The sequence below is a fragment of the Hevea brasiliensis genome, chromosome 13 (genome assembly GCF_030052815.1).
Source record: "Hevea brasiliensis isolate MT/VB/25A 57/8 chromosome 13, ASM3005281v1, whole genome shotgun sequence".
NCBI lineage: Eukaryota > Viridiplantae > Streptophyta > Magnoliopsida > Malpighiales > Euphorbiaceae > Hevea > Hevea brasiliensis.
Window position 1 is genome coordinate 82,202,666 of NC_079505.1, and position 18,013 is coordinate 82,220,678.

Here is an 18,013-nt window from a genome sequence, read left to right on the forward strand (position 1 = left end):
ACTAAATTAAGATATAATAATACTCATGCGATATCGAAATAACAAATCTTATTGACTTAAAAATCTCAAGATTATATCCTTTTGTATTGTTATATAAAATCAGATTAAGAAGACCGTAGCAAATGATCAATATTCGAGCATTTTTTGTTACATAGAATCCTTAAGGAAGGTAAGTATAAAGCATACTTATACTTTAATGTGAGATGAATGAATAAGATATTATATCAAACTTTTAGGAGAAGAGAGAAATTTAGTAAACCATGGGCGTAGATAAAAGAACTGGTGTTATTTTTCATTCTCTTGATTTCTAATTCTTATTGATCAAATTATTAACCAATTTTTTTTTGTTGTATGAAAGTTCTGAGATCTGTATCAAATTGATTAATTATGAACTAAAAATCTACATAAAATTTTGCTACTTGAGCTGAGATAGAATTTACCTTTTGTTTCTATCAACTGAGTTTAACTGACGACCAAATCCTAAGAACTTAGTGAAAACATATACACAACCTTATCAAGACTCTGGATAGGGAAGAGGTTGTCATTTACCCAAATGGGACAGAGAAAGGTTGCACATCAACAATCAAAGAGGATGAACTCCCATAAGAAGACGTATCTGAAAGTGAACATTCGGTTAATCGAATCAAAATTTCAGCTAACCAAATTATTAATCAACTCTAAAATATTAACCGAATCAAATCGAAATTGAGAGAACATCAAATTTAACCACAATAAAAAATATTCGGTTGGTTATCAATTATAATTGAATTAATGGAAAAATTAAAAAAATATTTTATATTATCAATTATTTAATTATTAATAAAAATATGTTTATAATTTTGTTTATTTGTAAAAAATAATAAATATAATTTAATATTAATAAGAGAATTATTATGAATTAAATATTATTATAAAACTATAAAAATATTAATTATAAATAATATATTATTAATAAAATTATAATTAATATATCAATTAATAGAAATTCAATTAATTTTAGTTATCAAATAAAATATAACCAAATTGATAATAAAAATTAAAAATTTTTATAGTTATTAACAAAAAATCAAATCGAATTAAATTTACACTTATTAAAATAATTGAGTTTTATCAATTTAATTTAATTATTTAATTATAAAAAAATAATTTACACCCTACTCGCTCCTGAGAACTTTTTACTCTTATTAAAATAATTAAATTTTATCAATATAATTTAATTATTTAATTATAAAAAAATAATTTACTCCCTCGCTACTAATAACTTTTTTATTTTAAATTAAGGAAAGCCATAATTACTAAACATTACAATCACTAAACTTACTAATAATTTTTTTTTAAGGCTAAAGGTGGAAAGAGTAGAACTCACATTAATGCAAATATATATCTTTGAAGATATCTTGGATTGATAATTAAACCTTACACTACATGGGGGCAGAAAAAGAATATTCTATGTTTGGCTTAGCTGAAGCAACGACTTGCCGTTCGACTCAGGCGACAATGAATGCATAGGAAAGAAAAAGGCCCCATAGGAGAGGCTTAAATTACAGATACCAAACAACAGCACCCAGACGCCGCCAAAATGCTAGCGATAACCACCTCTTCATCTTCAATAACAATCCATCCTCCGCGCCTGTCTCCTCCTCCATCTTCCGTTACACCTAATCCCCCTCTAAACCCTCACCATTGCCTTAAACCCATAATCCGCCGCCACCTCCTTGTCCTTGCTTCACTCTCCATCTCCCCTCTTTGCTCACCAGCCGCCGGTGCCCGTGGCCTCTTCCAAATGCCCCCGTTCCGCCTCACTAACCGGTAATTCCATGAAAACCTACAAATTATGTTACGCTATATGTTTGATTTCCGAGTGACTGGGGGTCGTTAAATATAATTTTTTCCCACCGTCGTAGTTGAATACCGTTACTAGTAATCTAGCTACTTTCCTTTTGTTTGATTTTGGGTGATCAATTGTTTTGTTGGTAAGTAAAGGTACTATTTGGTGAGAGCTGGGGAATCTGAATTTGAGAGCCTAGGGATTATCAACACGAATCCAGTTGCGAAAACATCGGTTGATAGCGGTTTGTCAGAGAAAGGAAAGAAGCAGACTGTGAAGGCTGCTTTAGAATTGAAGGCAATGGGAGCTTGTGATAGGGGCTGCTGGATTTGGCCCTCCATTACTCAGAGAGCTTACCAGGCTGCAGAGATTATTGCTGCAATTAATGGAATCAGCAGGAGGTATGCTTATTATCACTGACTATTAATGTCTAATGAACTGATTACTATCAAGGAAGGAATGCAGATGTTGTAAGATTTGTTATTTATAGCCAAATTACCTTTCTTGAACTTTGGCTATTCTGGATTGTGAAGAATTTAATTTTGGAGTTCATTGTTGTAAGTTGAAGCTCAGCTTCATTAGCCATATCACTTGCCAATTTTTGCACATCATACTTCATTTTCTTTTTTAGACGATATTACCTTCTTTGATATCTGTTGATATAATTTTATGGCTACCTATTGTTTTAAAATGTCAAAAGTTTCCTGTTGGCTGTAGTTTTATAGTTCCGGAGTATAGCTTCTTGGATGCTCGTGGATTGGGAGCTTATGAAGGCAAGAACTTGGATGCTCTTTCAGAAGTAAAATCCCTTTCTCTTTGTTGTTATGGAATTTTATGGAATTAACTTCAATGCCTTTTAGGGTTTCCTTTAGATCCCTCAATCCTTAATTTCAGCCCTCAGTGGAATTGGTTTATTTACTTTTCTTTACTCACACAAAATCTCTTTGGATTAGAAGTAAAAATTGAATACTATTATAATAATTTTTGTAATTGTGAATGGTAAGTTCTGAACTATCAGCTAAAGGAAAGAGTTATTATTTGGGGATTCATAAGTAGGAGTGCGCATTGATCGGGTTTAACTGAATTGAACCTATTTAATTCGGGTTTTTGGTTTGGTTTTTGTTATTTTTTTAAAAATTTTCGGTGGTTCGGTTTGGTCAATTCAGTAAAAAAATTGAATTAACTGAACCGAACTGATTTTCTCCCTTAAATACTACAACATTTTACCCCGTACCATTCCAAAACCTAACCCTAACTATTTGAAACGATCCATCCTGCCCCTGTACTCTCCAGTGTTGTATATTTGGAAATTGAGGATTTTGCAGAATTTCTCGAGGGTTTGATTTAATTTATTGCATGTTTGATGTATTTGAGTTACTTGGCACAATTTTAGTTTGAGTTAATCTCTTAGTTTTCATTATGCGTTGGTGATTTATGTTGTATTGTTGATGAATTAAAGATTCGGGGAAGTGTGCTCAGATTTGGGAGGGGGTTGGGCTCTGTAATTGAGGTGTTTTGGAAACGATTGGCCAAACCGAACTGATTTTTTCAGTTCAGTTTGATTCAATTTTACCATTAGTTTGGTTCGGTTTACAGAAATATTTTTTCGTTTATTCGATTTTAATGGTTTGGTTCGGTTTGAAACCGAACCGACCGATTGTGCACCCCTATTCATAAGATTAAATTTTTGCAAAAGAACTTGATTGATTAACTAAACAAAATTTTGCTGAGTATACTTAATATTTTGATCGTTATAAATTTAACAATACAACAAAAGGAAATTAATCATTTAAAATACTTGGGGAATTTTAACAATTAACAATGCGATTATTTTTGGCCCCCAAAGAATTTATTTAAGGATCTATGTAGTACAGACAAGAATGTAAGGTATTGCATTTAGGATCCAGCTAAACCCCTTTTCTCTCTGTGCCTACTTAAGCTGCTGCCGAGTGTGTTGTGTAAATACATTCTTAGCAGTTGCATGTCTGGAAATGGTTCAGGTGTATGAATCAGATACTATTTCTCCAAGAAACAAGCCTCCTCCCATAGATGATGGCACCCCAAATGAGAGTGTTGCAGATGTATTTGTCCGTGTGACACAACTTATGTCCATTCTTGAAACCCAGTATTCTGGGGAGACAATCATTATTGTCTCTCCAGATTCTGACAATTTAACAATTCTACAAGCTGGTTTAGTCGGACTTGATCTTCGAAGGTAACCAAGGAATTTTAACTGCTATTATAATGTCTATAAAGGAATCATTGCCTATTATGTGATAACTTGCCTTTCACCTTTGTTGCAGGCATAGGGATCTTTCATTTGATCCTGGGGAAGTCAGATTTGTTGATACCAGTAGCATTCCTACTTACCAGCAACCAGCATCTGCTGTATATAGATGTCTAAACCCACCAGTTTGCAACTGAAATAATTTGTTTATTTAATTTGTGCTATTTTTTTTTTGGTCAAAGCAACCGACTTTTTATCCCTTCTGTATCTAATCCATTTTTATGCTTATGTTGTTATCCTGAAAAATTAGCTTTTGCACTTGTTAATTTCAACTTCAGAGTATGAAGATGAAAATTTTAAAAAAGTGTCTGCATATGCATTATTGCAGCGAACTCTTTATAGATATCTGATGTCATTGACATCTATTCAACTAGGGAAAAAAAGGGCTGTTTGTGTATGCATCTGTACAGTTAACCTTTTTATGCATTTCTTTAGTCCACTTCTCAAAATGGCTAAGCTCCTCCCCCTTCTTCCCTCCTTGTGATATTGACTTGAGCAGCATTGATTATTCTGTGCTTTGGGGCTGTTAGATTCATTATACAATTTCTCCTATGAATATTGGTAGTGGCTTTGGATAGCCTCACTGGTAGAACATGCTAGAGGTCATGACTTTGCATCTACATGTTTTGGTATGGAGTTCTTCAAGTTCTGGTTTCAGTATCTCGGCAGAGACCCACCTAGCTGGAATGGGCTCGCACTCTAGATTTACTCAAGTCATCAGAGAATCAATTTTTTGAAGGCTTTCACCTGTGGAAGGTTGGGGTGATCTTTTATTTTGGAAATTTTTTTGTATTTTAAAAAATAAATTAAAATATCTTTAAATTTTAATATAATTATGCACTTTCATTTTTTTCATTTATTTCTTTTTTCAACTTTTGCATCAATAAAAAGTAAAAATGTCTTAATTTTTCTCTGCATAAATTATTATTTCATTTACAAATTTTACTATTATGAACACTTTTATTTTTGAATTTTATTAATGTTTGTACTTTTATCTCTCATGAAATTATTTTTTATATTTTTAAAAATAGTTGGAAAGACTAAAGTGTAGATATAATTAAATTTTATGAATATTCTAATATATGTTTTGAAACATAGAGATTTAAGAATTAATTATAATATAATACAGAATTGAAAATTTAATTTAATTTTTTTTTTTAAAATTAATTATTAGCTCGTTATCCAGCAAGTCCTTAGCATTCGAGTCAGCACGTACTTAGCAGATTAAACAAAGCGTACGCCACGCGTAACTCGCTCCCGCTGCCCACTGGGTTATTTAACGCCGTCAATTAACGAGCCATGCAATGCCGTCAACCGTCTGTTCTCCGGAGCACCTCACCAATCTTTTCCTCTGCTTCTCTTCACTTTCTCTCTGCTTCACAGAAAAAGCATCGTTCTCTCCGTAGCATCTCTCTCTCTCTCTCTCTCTCTCTCTCTCTCTCTCTCTCTACTTTTCAATCTCTATTCAAGTAACTGCATAAAACGAAACTCATACATGAAAGATTCAGATTCATCTTGGGGCGTCGGATTCCGAGCATTGTCATGTCATGACTGAAACGCGAATTCAGTTCTTGGTCTTTTAGGGTTTTCTGGTTATGGCTATCAGAGGCGTCGATTTCAAGTGGTCAGTTTCTATCCCTCCTTTATGCAGCAGATTGCTGCGTTTCTTTTCCTTGCTACTACTGCTGCTGCTGCTGCTGCTTCTTTTTTTTTTTTTTTATGCGGTAATGTATTTTTGCAGGTACGATGGCTTCTTCTTGTCGATGCTCGCCACAAGTGTGTATCCTTCTTTTTTTTTTTTTTCCCTGTAGCGTTTTACATTCAAATATTTAGGGTTTTTTTTTTTGGTTGCTTTCTTTAGAAACTGATTTATAGCATTCAATTTCTTCTACTTTGGTTGTGTTGGACTCTTGGGTTAATGTTTTAGCAGCTTTGGAGTTATTGAAGTTTGCACTAACTCTTTAGATTCTTTACTAGGTTCACATTTTGTATAGTTTGCATCGCTTATTTTGATTTCATTTCCAGTCTTAATCGGTCTGTACTGACTTGTCTTTTTTGCATAAGAAGCTATTAATTTTTTTTACATTATTATTGTTATTTTTTTTGTTCCTTCTGGTACTTTTAATAAATAAAATCAAGATCATAAATTGAGCCTGTAAAGGTTGACAACCATTCTGCATGGATTAGTTTGTGCGATCTTTTTCGTTTTCAGAAATTCAATTATCATTGAGCGTTGCATTTTTTATTTTCTTATCTGTGACAAATGAAAATTTAATGTTTGTGTGCATTTCCTTTACAATCTTACATAGAATCATTGTTGCAATCAATTGGAAACGGTATCATCTTTGTACATACCCATTGCACATATGGATTGTGGTGAGTCTCTCTCTAACTTATTGAGTGACTTAATTCTTTATTTTATTTTATTTTTTTATTGAGTTGTACCCTTTACTGACAAGATTCTGGTGTCTTTCTTTACTGCTTCAGGTTGATTATACTACTGTTTTTGTTTTTCGCTTCTTGATGTTCATAGATAATGGACTTGCTGCTGGAATGGGTTTGTAAGGCCTCCTATCTTATATTCCTTGCTATCAATTTCTGTAATGAAGTTGTAGGATTAGATCAACTCCTACATTGTCCTTTGTGTCTCAAGAAAAGGATTATGTGAAAGAGATCTAATTTTATTGGAGTGCAAGCCTATAACATCTAACAGGATATGCGATCAACTAGCTGGAGAATTTGTTGCCTTTTTATTGTGGAATCCTGTTCTCATGCCAGTGAACTCTTGCATAAAGAAATTGAACTTTGAAATTAGAAATTTTGTTTTCCTTTTCATATAGTTAATTTGGCCAGGTTGAGGAATCTTTTTATAATAAGTTGTTCTCCTTTCTTCATTTTTAAATGCTTTTAGGGATTTTGGATGGCAGCAGCGGTACGCTCGTTTTTGTGGAAGAATAGTGGTCCTTTCAATTCTTTCTTTGCTGCTTTACCCATTCCTTTGGGCTTGGACTATAATTGGTACACTCTGGTTCGCTAGTGCAAGAAATTGTGTAAGTTCTTGTCCGATTCTTCATCTTTTGAGAGCATTGTCATCAGTGAGAACATCCCCTCCCCCATTTTCTTTTAGTTTGATCAGTGAGAACGCTTTTATAGAGGAGATGATGTGTAATATGTTTAACTTCTTGCAGTTGCCAGAAGATGGTCAGAAATGGGGTTTTATTATTTGGTTGCTTTTCAGCTACTGTGGACTCCTTTGCATTGCTTGCATGTCTATGGGAAAGGTTAGAATAGCACCTCCTACTTGTGCAGTTGTCATTAGATTTAAGCTTGATCTTGCTTTGTGAAAGCAGCAATAGCTCACTAGTTCTCTTTTCAATCTTTTTCCTTACTTTGCATTGTATTTTCACCCTGCCCATCCAGAAAATATAGCTTCTGATGTTTTCTTACTACTTATACTCCTTCTTACACTTGTTTTTTTGAGTTCTTCCATAGTGGCTTACACGAAGACAAGCACACCTATTGCGTGCTCAGCAAGGAATTCCTATTTCAGAATATGGGGTAGCATTTCTTGCATATTGAATACTTGGATTTTATTACCTTTTTTGGTGGTTCCTTGATTAGTACATATGATAATCCAGGTTTTGGTTGACATGATTCGGGTACCGGATTGGGCATTTGAAGCTGCTGGTCAAGAAATGAGAGGCATGGGACAAGATGCTGCAGCATACCATCCTGGACTTTATCTAACTCCTACTCAAGTGAGTGCTTGTTACCATTAAGGGCAAGAACTGTCTTTTTTTTTTCCTTCCTTTATGAGGATGACACAATGTTGTTATTGTGCATGACCTATAAAGTATGGTGGAGGATTGTTCATTTTTAATTCCTGGGTTTCTTGGACTCTAAGAGATGAAAGCTAGGGGAGTGGTTAGTTTTCAAGTCCGCATTTTAGAATTTTTTCACTATCAGTATTCATAGCTACAACTCTGAATGGAAAAAAAATACATTCTAGTTAAAAATTATTTGCAAAACAGGGACTTGTCTCCGTAGACATGGTGATTGGAAATCAATTAATATGTGAAGATAAGATTCTCTCTCTTGTATCTGTCCTCTGAGAATATGTTACTGTGGTCATATCAACTCTGATAAAATTGGGTACGTTTGTTTCATTTAGGTAGTTATTTTTTGTTGTACTATTTTATTGTACCTTGGGTCATGTATGTTTAATTCTTTCCATTCACTTGTATACTTTGATATTATAGGTGATAAAAATCTTTTATCAGTTCATAATTCTGATGGCTGACTTCTTTGTTTTGGGTTTTTGTAGAGAGAAGCAGTGGAGGCACTCATTCAGGAACTTCCAAAGTTCCGGCTAAAGGCTGTTCCAACTGATTGCAGTGAATGTCCCATCTGCCTAGAAGAGTTCCGTGTAGGGAATGAGGTAAATATTTCATTCTCCAACGACTACTCAATTATGGACAAACTGTTTTTACTGATCATATGTTACTTATTTAAAAAAGTAATGTTTAGTTTATATGTCATACTCTAGACTAGTCCCTATTCTAAAAGGAATTTTTCTGTGATATTTTGGAATCGGCCCCTCCCTCTCCCCAAAAAAAAAAAAAAAAAAAAAAAAGAGAAAGAGGAATATACAAGTGTAAATAAAAAAGAGATTCTGCTCAGCAGAATTTTTTTGTTTGGATTTAATCCATCTATGTCGTTTGAATCCATGTATGGGTATATTAAGGATTAGCTTGAAGAAATATTATCCCTAACCAAACTTCTAATCATAACTTTGGAGGAATGTGTGTTTTTTCGCTTGGATTTAATCCTTCTATGCCATTTGGATCCATGTATGACCATATTAAGGGTTAACTTGAAGAAAAACTACACTATCCAAACTTCGAATAATAGTTTTGGAGGTATAGTGCTGATAATTAACCTTATGGTGGTGGCAAAGCTAGAACCTGAAGCCAGAGAGAGGGCAGGGGTTCTGGTTGGGGTTTAATGGTGCCGACTGTTGCGGATAGGGAAGTTCCTTAGAAATGACGAGATAATGAGGGCTGGGGAAGCGGTGGCCTTCCTTTACAAACATCAGTTGCACTGCTTATGCATCTACTTCCTTTCTTATGACTCTTTATAGAGAGCTGTTTGAAATGCCAGACATATAGATGGTATAAATGGCATAGGCTACCTGATGTGGGATAATCAGACAATTGAACCATTAAAATCCTGCACCAAGACACTCATGAACAATGAGTTCCAATTGTAGTATCATTAATTATGTATTTTGATGGAAGCTACTTACTAGCGATGGTGCAGGTTCGTGGCCTGCCTTGTGCACATAATTTCCATGTAGAATGCATTGATGAGTGGCTTCGACTGAATGTGAAATGTCCACGGTGCCGTTGCTCAGTTTTCCCCAACCTTGATCTTAGTGCCTTATCCAATCTTCGCGCCGACTCTGAACGGCCCTCTGCCACTGTTGTAACAACCACCAGATATGTGAGAAGCCAACCTTCTAGCCAGAGTTACCTGTTGAGATTGCAGGGTCTGCTCCGACCAGTCCGCACTGAGAATGCAGGGGCTTCCAGTGATGTAGATGTTGATCTGGAAGCTGTTGAGAATGGAAATGCAGTTTTGGCAACTGGAGAAGCAACAGGTGTGGAGCCAGCTTCCTCAATTGGATGCATGCTTGTTGGTCAATCCCCATCTCAACACTAGTCTGTTAATCAATTTCTGACCTTGTGCTGAGAAAGGATCCTTGTCAACGGCCATTGCTTAGTGGTTGTACTGGTTCTTTCACGGTAATGAAAATACAACTCATTCATCAAAAGCCATATGAACGGAAAAATCAGTAATGATACACACACACACACACACACACACACACACACATATATACTTTTTTGTTTAGCTACTGGAAAAAAAAAATCCAAATCATGTTTGTTTACTGATTTCAAACATGCATGAAAAGAACAATTTTCGAACACGGTTGGTTCTGGTTAAATTGGTACTGGTTTTACCCAAGCAATATGTGAACTATACTATCTAGTTCACATTTTGGTGGACGTGGATTGTTTACGATTAGAAGAAAGCCCTGATGAAACCGACATGAAAATCCAAATGGAATTATGTAGGGTGTGAATTTTTTGTGGTGTTATGGCGAAGTCTTGACCAGTTGGTTTGCACAGCAGAGCTCTTACAAGTAAAAAATAAACAACATACGGTGTTCTTTTAATCAATTATTTGCCTGTAAGAAGGAATCAATCAAAGCATCATTCCTACTTTTGCACTTGCTAGTTGAGTCTTTTAGATTTCGACAATAACAGTGCAATTGAAATTATGGATAACAATGCAATTGAGATTATGGTTTTTCTTAGGAAATTAAAAAAAAAATTATTACTTTTTTGAAACTTTTTTATGCACTAAAATGAGATTAAAATGTTGTTTTTAATAATATTTTAATGATTAAAGTGTTCTTTTTTTTTAATTAAATATGAAATATATAAATTATTAATTAAATATGTAAATATAAGTTAAATTAAATAATATTTTGATTGTAAGTATCGAGTTTAAAATATTTTAATTAGATTTTAAAATAAATTTGAAAATTTCACTTATTAATAATCGATTGGAGTAGAGCAAACCCGACTCCTAATTTGTATTAAAAAAAATAAATAAATAAAAATGAAGCGTACCTGGATATTTTTCCGCTTGGCCTCTGCAGAGTTTATCCTCTAAATACAATATTTTTCCTCAAACAGACTCTTACCAATCCAGATTGAGAAAACCCTCAGCGATTCGGAGGGATGACAGCGCCAAATATATGGGGGATGGGGCAAGCTGCTGCAACTGTGCCCCATCTCAGCCCCTTTTGTTGCTTAGATTTCTCAGCCAAGAAATCCACCAATTTCAGCTTTGTTTTTGGTTGGGGCTACACTGCTATTCACTATTACCGCTGCAACAGGAACAAGATGTCTTCTTTCTTCCCAAATAATAACCGCAAGAACTCTATTTTCCAGTGTTGCCGTTGTAGTAACAATAACAATTATAGCGCTAACATTAGTGGTGCTGCTAGTTCCTCGTTGGATTGGGATTGGAATAGATGGAGTCGCCATTTCTCTGAGATTGAGCAAGCTGAAAGCTTCGCCTCCGTACTCGAGGTACCTCTTTTATATATTTTGGGTAATTTTTGGATTGCTTTCTTCTCCCTTAGGAATATTCTTCATCTGTACTGAAATTGGAATATAGTTCCCTTCTTGTGTGTTCAATTGGCTGGCTTCTCTGCTGCTACACAATTGCCTGAATATTTTCGCCAATACATGCAAGTTTTATATGGTTTGGCATTTTGGAGCCCCAAAGAAAATGAGGAATTTGACTTTGTGCGATTGAAAACTTCATATCTTTATTGAGTCAATATCTGTGTAATTTGTCCAATTTGACTAATCACATATTTCAGTATATTCTGAAAGCACACAAATTAATTAACTTTTGACAATTTCAGTAGTTGTTTCAGTCCAACAATTAAGCAAGAATTATACCTGCTTAATGAATTGTGAATATAGTTTTGAGTATTATTGAGGTCCATCCAATTTAGTCTAACTTCGTTTGAATTGAAGAGCAAGTTGCATACATATTGCATATTCTTTTTTACTAATGAAATGCTGATTTTTGCAGTTCCAACTTGAAGATGCAATTGAGAAGGAAGACTTCCAAGAAGCTGCAAAATTGAAAATGGCCATTGCAGAAACTACTTCAAAGGATAGTGTTGCTGAAATAATGACCAAGTTGCAGGTTAGAGTCCCTACAAATGTGAATCTAGAAATTTCTCTAAGTCCTTTGGGGAACTGTATGAATCTAACCTCTGTTTTATCTGCAGAATGCAATAGATGAAGAACGGTACCATGATGCTTCAAGATTGTGTAAATATACTGGCAGTGGATTGGTAATTAGAATAGCCCCTAGTCACTATAATCTCATTTCTCCATTTAATTGTTACCTACTTTCAAGTTTTTAGTGAAATTCTTGATTTGCTTTCTTGGCCAGTAAGGCAGAAAGGCAAAGATTGGTAACATATATAGCATAAGGTGAATAAGGAACCCCAATTCAGGGGAGATTTGTTGATTTGATTAAAGTTTTGTGGTTCCACTTTGGCCCCACAGCTCATATAAACTCCCTTTTCCAGAGGCACTACTTTTCTGAGTTTTTATGTTTAATCAATAACTAAGGACTGGTTTTGTGAGCTTCTAGTGCATGTCAGCACTTCTTACACAGCATACTTACCAGTAAACTATGGCCAACACCTTTTCAATGTACGATAAAAGATTGCTTCTTGTTAATTTACCTCTATTCAATTGATACGGCCGGTGGAAGCCTGTTGGATTAGCATGGAAGTGAGTTAGATTTGAATTTCATGCTTTTGTGCCAAAAATTTAGGATATTGTGATTTTTGCTGGTATTGTCACTGAGACAATTGGATAAGTTCAATTGAATGATTACATTATACCAAACACGAACTAATATATTATAGGTTTTGAAGTTTTGAGCACAATTTTCTGTTTTCTGTTAACAGGTAGGTTGGTGGGTGGGCTACTCAACAGATTCTGATGATCCCTTTGGTAGACTTGTACGAATAACACCTGGAGTGGGCAGATTTGTTGGCAGGAGTTACAGTCCAAGGTTGTAGAATCTTTGTGGCTTTTATTATTGTTCGATTCACCAGAAAGTGTGATAAATAATGTTTGCTACAGGCAGTTGGTCACTGCATCTCCTGGAACTCCATTATTTGAAATTTTTGTGGTCAAAGATGCAGATGAAAGATATGTTATGCAGGTAAGCTTAAAACACAGGTCATGTAAGTTTTCCAGTTATGAAGTACAAAAAGGAAATTTGTCAGGGTTGACAGACAGCACTTGGTAGATTTCAGATTATGCATTTAATTGTCTTGGTCAGTGTATACTACGGCCGATTTCATCCTTTTAACTTATATTCATTGTTTTAAGTCCACATACTTTTGGCATTATTTCTGCCCAATTTTTATTATTATACGTTTAATTAATTTTGTATGTTACTTGAGGGCTCTTTTTGGATCAGTTCTCATTACTGGCTGTTTCCTTAATCCTTATCTTCCTTTTCTTTTTTTTTTTTTTTCCTTCAACCAACACTCTAAAGCAGAAAGTTAAAATCAACTTTATTTTGTCTTTACGTAGTAAAGTTAAGCAGATGCTACATATGAGTTTTGGTGGCCCATGCAAGGATATTCAAATGGCTGCTAACTTTTTCCATAACTTGCTCAGTCTGGGGTGCTGGTTATATGTGCAGTTGGTTTTTGACTTTTAGGAATATGAGGATTTGCCTCTGGGCCTAATCAATCTCTATCTGAACTTTAGACACATTGCTAAAGTTTATAGATACGTGGCATCTCTTTTTCTGGTGTTGACTTGTAACATTGGACACGGACAGAAACAATTGCAAGTGTTCAACCAATTATAGACAGGCATCTAATCTGCATCTGTCCTTTACCCTTGTTGGATGTGTATGTGTATGTGTATGCATACGTATCTCTGAAAGACTTTGGTGTCATTCAAGGAGGACATCTAACATAAGATAAATATCACAAAACACATATATTGAGAATTTCCTGTTGTAAAGATCTGTAGAGGTGCTAATATTATTAACTTTAGATATAATTTTTATTCTTTCCATTCTCAGTCTCCCTATATTGTGGCACTTATATTGGATCTTTTGACAGGTCGTATGTCTGCAGCGAGCTAAAGGAGTTTCAACAAACTCCACAAGTTCACATTCTAAATATGGTAATAGCCCATTCACTTCTGAAGTTGAGACGGCTTCTGCAGTAGATGGTCAGCGAAATGAAGTCAAGGCAGAGAGAAGTGAGGAGAAGGGGATAAATATTGAGGTAGCAACTGAGGAAGGGATAAAAAGTGTGATAAATTTTCTTAAAGATAAGATTCCAGGGCTGAAAGTAAAAGTCATGAACATTAATGCTGCTGAGGAAGTGATAGAGGATAATGATTCTGTGAAGCAGCTGATGCAAGGAGATGAAGAGAAGACTACTTCTAGTGAAAATTCTGAAGATGAAATTGGTAACTTGGAAGAGATTCAGCCTGATGGAGTTTCCCTGGAAGGTGGTAGTGATCCCTCAGAAGATGCAAAAGATTTGGATATGAAGCTTTTTATTGGTGGAGTTGTACACAATGATGAGGACACTCCTAATAAGGATGAGTATGTGCGTTTACCAGCTGAAATTAATGACATGGAGAGAGATTCTTTTGTCTTACATATTCCTGAGAAAAGTCTAGATTATGACAGTAGAGAAAGTAAAGCATCCAGGATAAAAGTGGCAGCTATAGCAGCTAAAGGTGTTTCTGAGCTGATGCCTCCAGATGTTGCAAAGGCATTTTGGAGTGCTGATAAAGTTTCTTCAAAGGTGAGGTTTAATTTTGAATTAATGCACTAGATTCATGAAGTTGATTTAATTACTTTTCATCTTCTATTTAATATTTTAGAACGAACTTATAATATGAACATTTTTATTATCAGACCCTTAATTTTCATTTAAAATATGCTTTTTGATGTCAAAAAAAAAAAAAAAGAAAGCCTACCCTGTTGTACAATTTCTTAGTTTCCTATCAAGCTATATGAAAATCGTTATTCCGATAATAGCTATGATTTTCATTAGCGTTCCAGGCTTCCAGCATCAAATTGGACAACCACAGGATGCTGGAATTTTATAAATATTGAAGTTCAGTGCTATTGTGTTGGTCAAATTTCATCCTGTTTGATTCATAATCAAAATCTGGTAACTATATGAATGTTAAAATCTTTGTAATTGTTAGTCACTGTTCAGATCTTTTTTCCCTGAAAGATGTCTATAACATCCTGCTACTTTATTTCAAGAATATGTTTCTCTCAACAAGAAGTTGATTAATCTTTTGTTTTTATATCAGGTTTCAAGAGATGTGCGTGAAATTGTCAAACTTGCTGTTAGTCAAGCTCAGAAACAAAGCCGTTTAGCCAAGTATACAAATTTCAGTAGAATTACCACTTCTAATAATAATTTTGATCCATTTGATGGTCAGTCAGTTTACATTTCTTTTTTCCCAATTTCCTTGATATACTCTGACCCTCACAGAGTGGGGTTCATTGTGCACTGTGATCATCCTTGATTTAATTGATAGAAGATATTTATTGATGGTATAATCTGTTGGTTGAAGTGCAGGCCTATATGTTGGTGCTTTTGGCCCTTATGGAGCAGAGGTAGTACAATTGAGGCGAAAATTTGGTCATTGGAATGGTGGGGATGAAAAGCCCTCGGATGTGGAATTCTTCGAGTATGTTGAGGCAGTGAAACTGACTGGGGATCTCAATGTTCCTGCTGGCCAGGTTTGCATCATACAAATTTCTTGGTAATCATGCTAATGTAAATTGTTCAAGCAAGTGATGGAAAATTCATGCTAATGAATGTACCATTTCTTAGGTAACTTTTCGTGCTAGAATTGGGAAAGGGAGTCGCAATTCTAACCGTGGAATGTATCCTGATGAATTAGGAGTGGTAACTACTTGCACATGCATCTCTCTCTCTCTCTCTCTCTCTCTCTCTCTCTCTCTCTCTACGTGTGGGTCTGTGTGTATCAATTATTTTGTTTGTTTGGTATTTCTTCATATTGACCATTGTTATTATCTCATCAATATTATTGTTGTTCTCTCTCTTCTTTTTTGATGTAAAAATTTCAAAGATACTAGACCTATTGCTAATCAGGAAGTCCAATAAACAAGTAATTCCTTGCAATAATCCGCACCATGATTGCACCACTCCCTAATAAAAAAAAAAAAAAAAAAAATCCAGAAAACTTAAAATCGCCTCTAAGAAATCTTACAGCTTACAAAGTAGAGACAAATGTGATTCAATAGTTGCACATATTAAGGATTGAAGGGTGCATATCTGTTGAAGTAGGAATTTTGAGAGAAAAAATCTTTATTTCTATGTGTGAAAAAAACTCTGATTACTTCCTCCTATTTATACAATAATTTTAGAACTAAAAAAAGAAACCTAGATTCATTTGAAGACTAATTACAGAAGGAAGAAGGCAATTACAATTACATACAAACTCTACAATGATTGAGACACTCCTATAGGGAATAAAACAAAGGATTCCAACAATATCTATTAATGTAATCTCAAACTCAGCCAGTAAATCTATTGGTTTGTTTGCATATTTTTTGGTATTCAGCTTCTTTGCTTTATAGCCATATTTTTCAGTGAATTTGTGTCTATGTTTGAAAGGAAATGTGAACAAAGCAAATAAGGTCTAGAATTTGAATTCATCTTCTTAGTCACGTGTGCTAAGCAGATAAGTTTGTAATTTTGCAAGTTCAATCGCATTTGAATATTAAAATCACTTGTTGGCTGCTTCATTTTGGTCTCCTTGTTACGTGTATCCTGAAGGTGCCTAATGCATGCAATAGTTTGTTAAAAAAAGGCTATTTTATCCAGGTTGCAAGTTACAAAGGTCAAGGAAGAATAGCAGAATTTGGGTTTCGAAATCCTCAATGGGTTGACGGTGAACTTCTCCAACTCAATGGGAAGGTAATGAAGTTCTTCAAGATGTTTGCTAACAATTCTTCCTGCTGCTGCTCCTACATCTCTTCTTCTTCTTCTTCTTCTTCTTCTTCTTCTTCTTCTTCTTGCAGTTTGCTAAGTAGAATTTCTCTTCATATAATCATAATCATGAATTTGGCTAATTTATTTTTATTTATTCATTTTTAGGGCATTGGACCATATGTCAAAGGTGCAGATCTTGGTTTCCTTTACGTTATTCCTGAGCAAAGTTTCCTGGTGTTGTTTAACCGGTTGAAATTACCAGACTAAACCACTTTTTGTCTCCATCCTGATATGGCAAGAGATAAAAGATCTGATAGTGAGGAGAGTACTTGTGTGTATTGTTTGTTGAGAAATGCAGGAGGTTTTATCCCACTTCGTAGGCCCTTGTACCTTAACATATTTTCTTGCATTTTATTTTATTTTTATGAGGGGGCATTTTTCCTTGTATGCCTTCCATGTATAAATTCTTTCCTCCTTGTGTAAATCTTCTTTGTTAATTAACCAAACTAATAAACACGTAGTGCATTTGAAGGATCATTCAACTGCAGTTTTCTGAGGTGTGGATGCTTTGTTAAGGGTATTGTAGTGGATCTTTTCAAGGGACATTTTAATGGGGTTTGATTCCCCGGGGATGAGTATGCTTATTCATTGAATGATTAGGAGCTTTTGGTACCAGAAATGTGTTTTAGATGCTAGTTTGCATGATTAAAGTCTTTTTATTTATTTATTTAACTTGAATTGAGACTTGAAACCGCACTGTTCTAAATAAGATTCTAATATAGTATGCATGATTATAGTCTGAAACATAGTCATTGACTGCTGGGTAGCATTGACATTGAAATGGCAATTTAAGTTGAGAAAAAGACGGGGACATCATCATCATGTCACTATGCAATTCCTGGCTTAAAGGTTTCCATTTTCAATGGAAAGTAGATATTGAAATTTCTGGTGGCATCAAAAGTTTAAAAAAAAAAAAAAAATGCAAAAGACGCTGGCTGGTTCATTTTGTTAAACGCTAAAGCAGTCTAGCTGCAAAGGAGAAAAGAGGGCTCTGGATTTGGAGAGAGAGAGAGAGAGAGAAATAGTGATTAGATGCTTTTCTTGTAACTTTTTAGGTATATCCACGCAAAAGCAATAGGGTTAAAAAAATAATATATGTGAAGCAGGTACTGGGAAGATGTAGAGAAGCAGGGTCCACTATGAGATGGGTTTCTTCTCATGGACACCAAGCAAAGCAAGCATTGTAAGGAATCTGATCACTCTTAAGAAAATG

General features: G+C 34.8%; 3 protein-coding genes across 4 annotated transcripts; all 3 read left to right on the plus strand.

Moving 5' to 3' along the window:
* Positions 1-1,422: 1,422 nt before the first annotated feature.
* Positions 1,423-4,458, plus strand: LOC110657085 (uncharacterized). Its single transcript, XM_021814148.2, has 5 exons — positions 1,423-1,809; positions 1,984-2,229; positions 2,546-2,627; positions 3,829-4,043; positions 4,132-4,458. Exons 1-5 carry the CDS (start codon positions 1,580-1,582, stop codon positions 4,250-4,252), a joined length of 894 nt encoding a protein of 297 aa, XP_021669840.2. The 5' UTR covers positions 1,423-1,579; the 3' UTR covers positions 4,253-4,458.
* Positions 4,459-5,429: 971 nt separating this feature from the next.
* LOC110657084 (E3 ubiquitin-protein ligase SIS3) lies at positions 5,430-11,034 on the plus strand. 2 transcript variants are annotated; one of them, XR_009142624.1, is made up of 11 exons: positions 5,430-5,739; positions 5,857-5,895; positions 6,425-6,491; positions 6,603-6,676; positions 7,027-7,165; positions 7,304-7,396; positions 7,608-7,673; positions 7,754-7,873; positions 8,440-8,553; positions 9,435-9,919; positions 10,896-11,034. XR_009142624.1 is itself a non-coding variant. In XM_021814147.2 (10 exons), the coding sequence occupies exons 1-10, from the start codon at positions 5,711-5,713 to the stop codon at positions 9,834-9,836; spliced, it is 1,143 nt and encodes a 380-aa protein (XP_021669839.2). In that variant the 5' UTR covers positions 5,431-5,710; the 3' UTR covers positions 9,837-9,948. The 2 variants fall into 2 exon arrangements, 1 of the variants encoding a protein (XP_021669839.2); XM_021814147.2 differs by lacking the exon at positions 10,896-11,034 and having other exon boundaries at positions 5,431-5,739; positions 9,435-9,948.
* Positions 10,925-17,277, plus strand: LOC110657087 (protein EXECUTER 2, chloroplastic). The gene is made up of 11 exons (XM_021814149.2): positions 10,925-11,278; positions 11,793-11,909; positions 11,995-12,060; positions 12,688-12,794; positions 12,866-12,947; positions 13,867-14,565; positions 15,086-15,212; positions 15,358-15,521; positions 15,616-15,690; positions 16,633-16,725; positions 16,906-17,277. The coding sequence occupies exons 1-11, from the start codon at positions 10,925-10,927 to the stop codon at positions 17,005-17,007; spliced, it is 1,986 nt and encodes a 661-aa protein (XP_021669841.2). The 3' UTR covers positions 17,008-17,277.
* Positions 17,278-18,013: the final 736 nt, after the last annotated feature.

Coding starts and splice junctions, on each gene's coding strand:
- LOC110657085 (XM_021814148.2), top strand. CDS start 1,580: ATGCTAGCGATAACCACCTCTTCATCTTCAATAACAATCCATCCTCCG. Junction 2,628..3,828: donor ACTTGGATGCTCTTTCAGAA/GTAAAATCCCTT, acceptor GAAATGGTTCAG/GTGTATGAATCAGATACTAT. Junction 4,044..4,131: donor GTCGGACTTGATCTTCGAAG/GTAACCAAGGAA, acceptor CCTTTGTTGCAG/GCATAGGGATCTTTCATTTG.
- LOC110657087 (XM_021814149.2), top strand. CDS start 10,925: ATGACAGCGCCAAATATATGGGGGATGGGGCAAGCTGCTGCAACTGTG. Junction 12,061..12,687: donor AATATACTGGCAGTGGATTG/GTAATTAGAATA, acceptor TTCTGTTAACAG/GTAGGTTGGTGGGTGGGCTA. Junction 15,213..15,357: donor TAATTTTGATCCATTTGATG/GTCAGTCAGTTT, acceptor GTTGAAGTGCAG/GCCTATATGTTGGTGCTTTT.
- LOC110657084 (XM_021814147.2), top strand. CDS start 5,711: ATGGCTATCAGAGGCGTCGATTTCAAGTG. Junction 7,397..7,607: donor CTTGCATGTCTATGGGAAAG/GTTAGAATAGCA, acceptor GTTCTTCCATAG/TGGCTTACACGAAGACAAGC. Junction 7,874..8,439: donor TTTATCTAACTCCTACTCAA/GTGAGTGCTTGT, acceptor GGGTTTTTGTAG/AGAGAAGCAGTGGAGGCACT.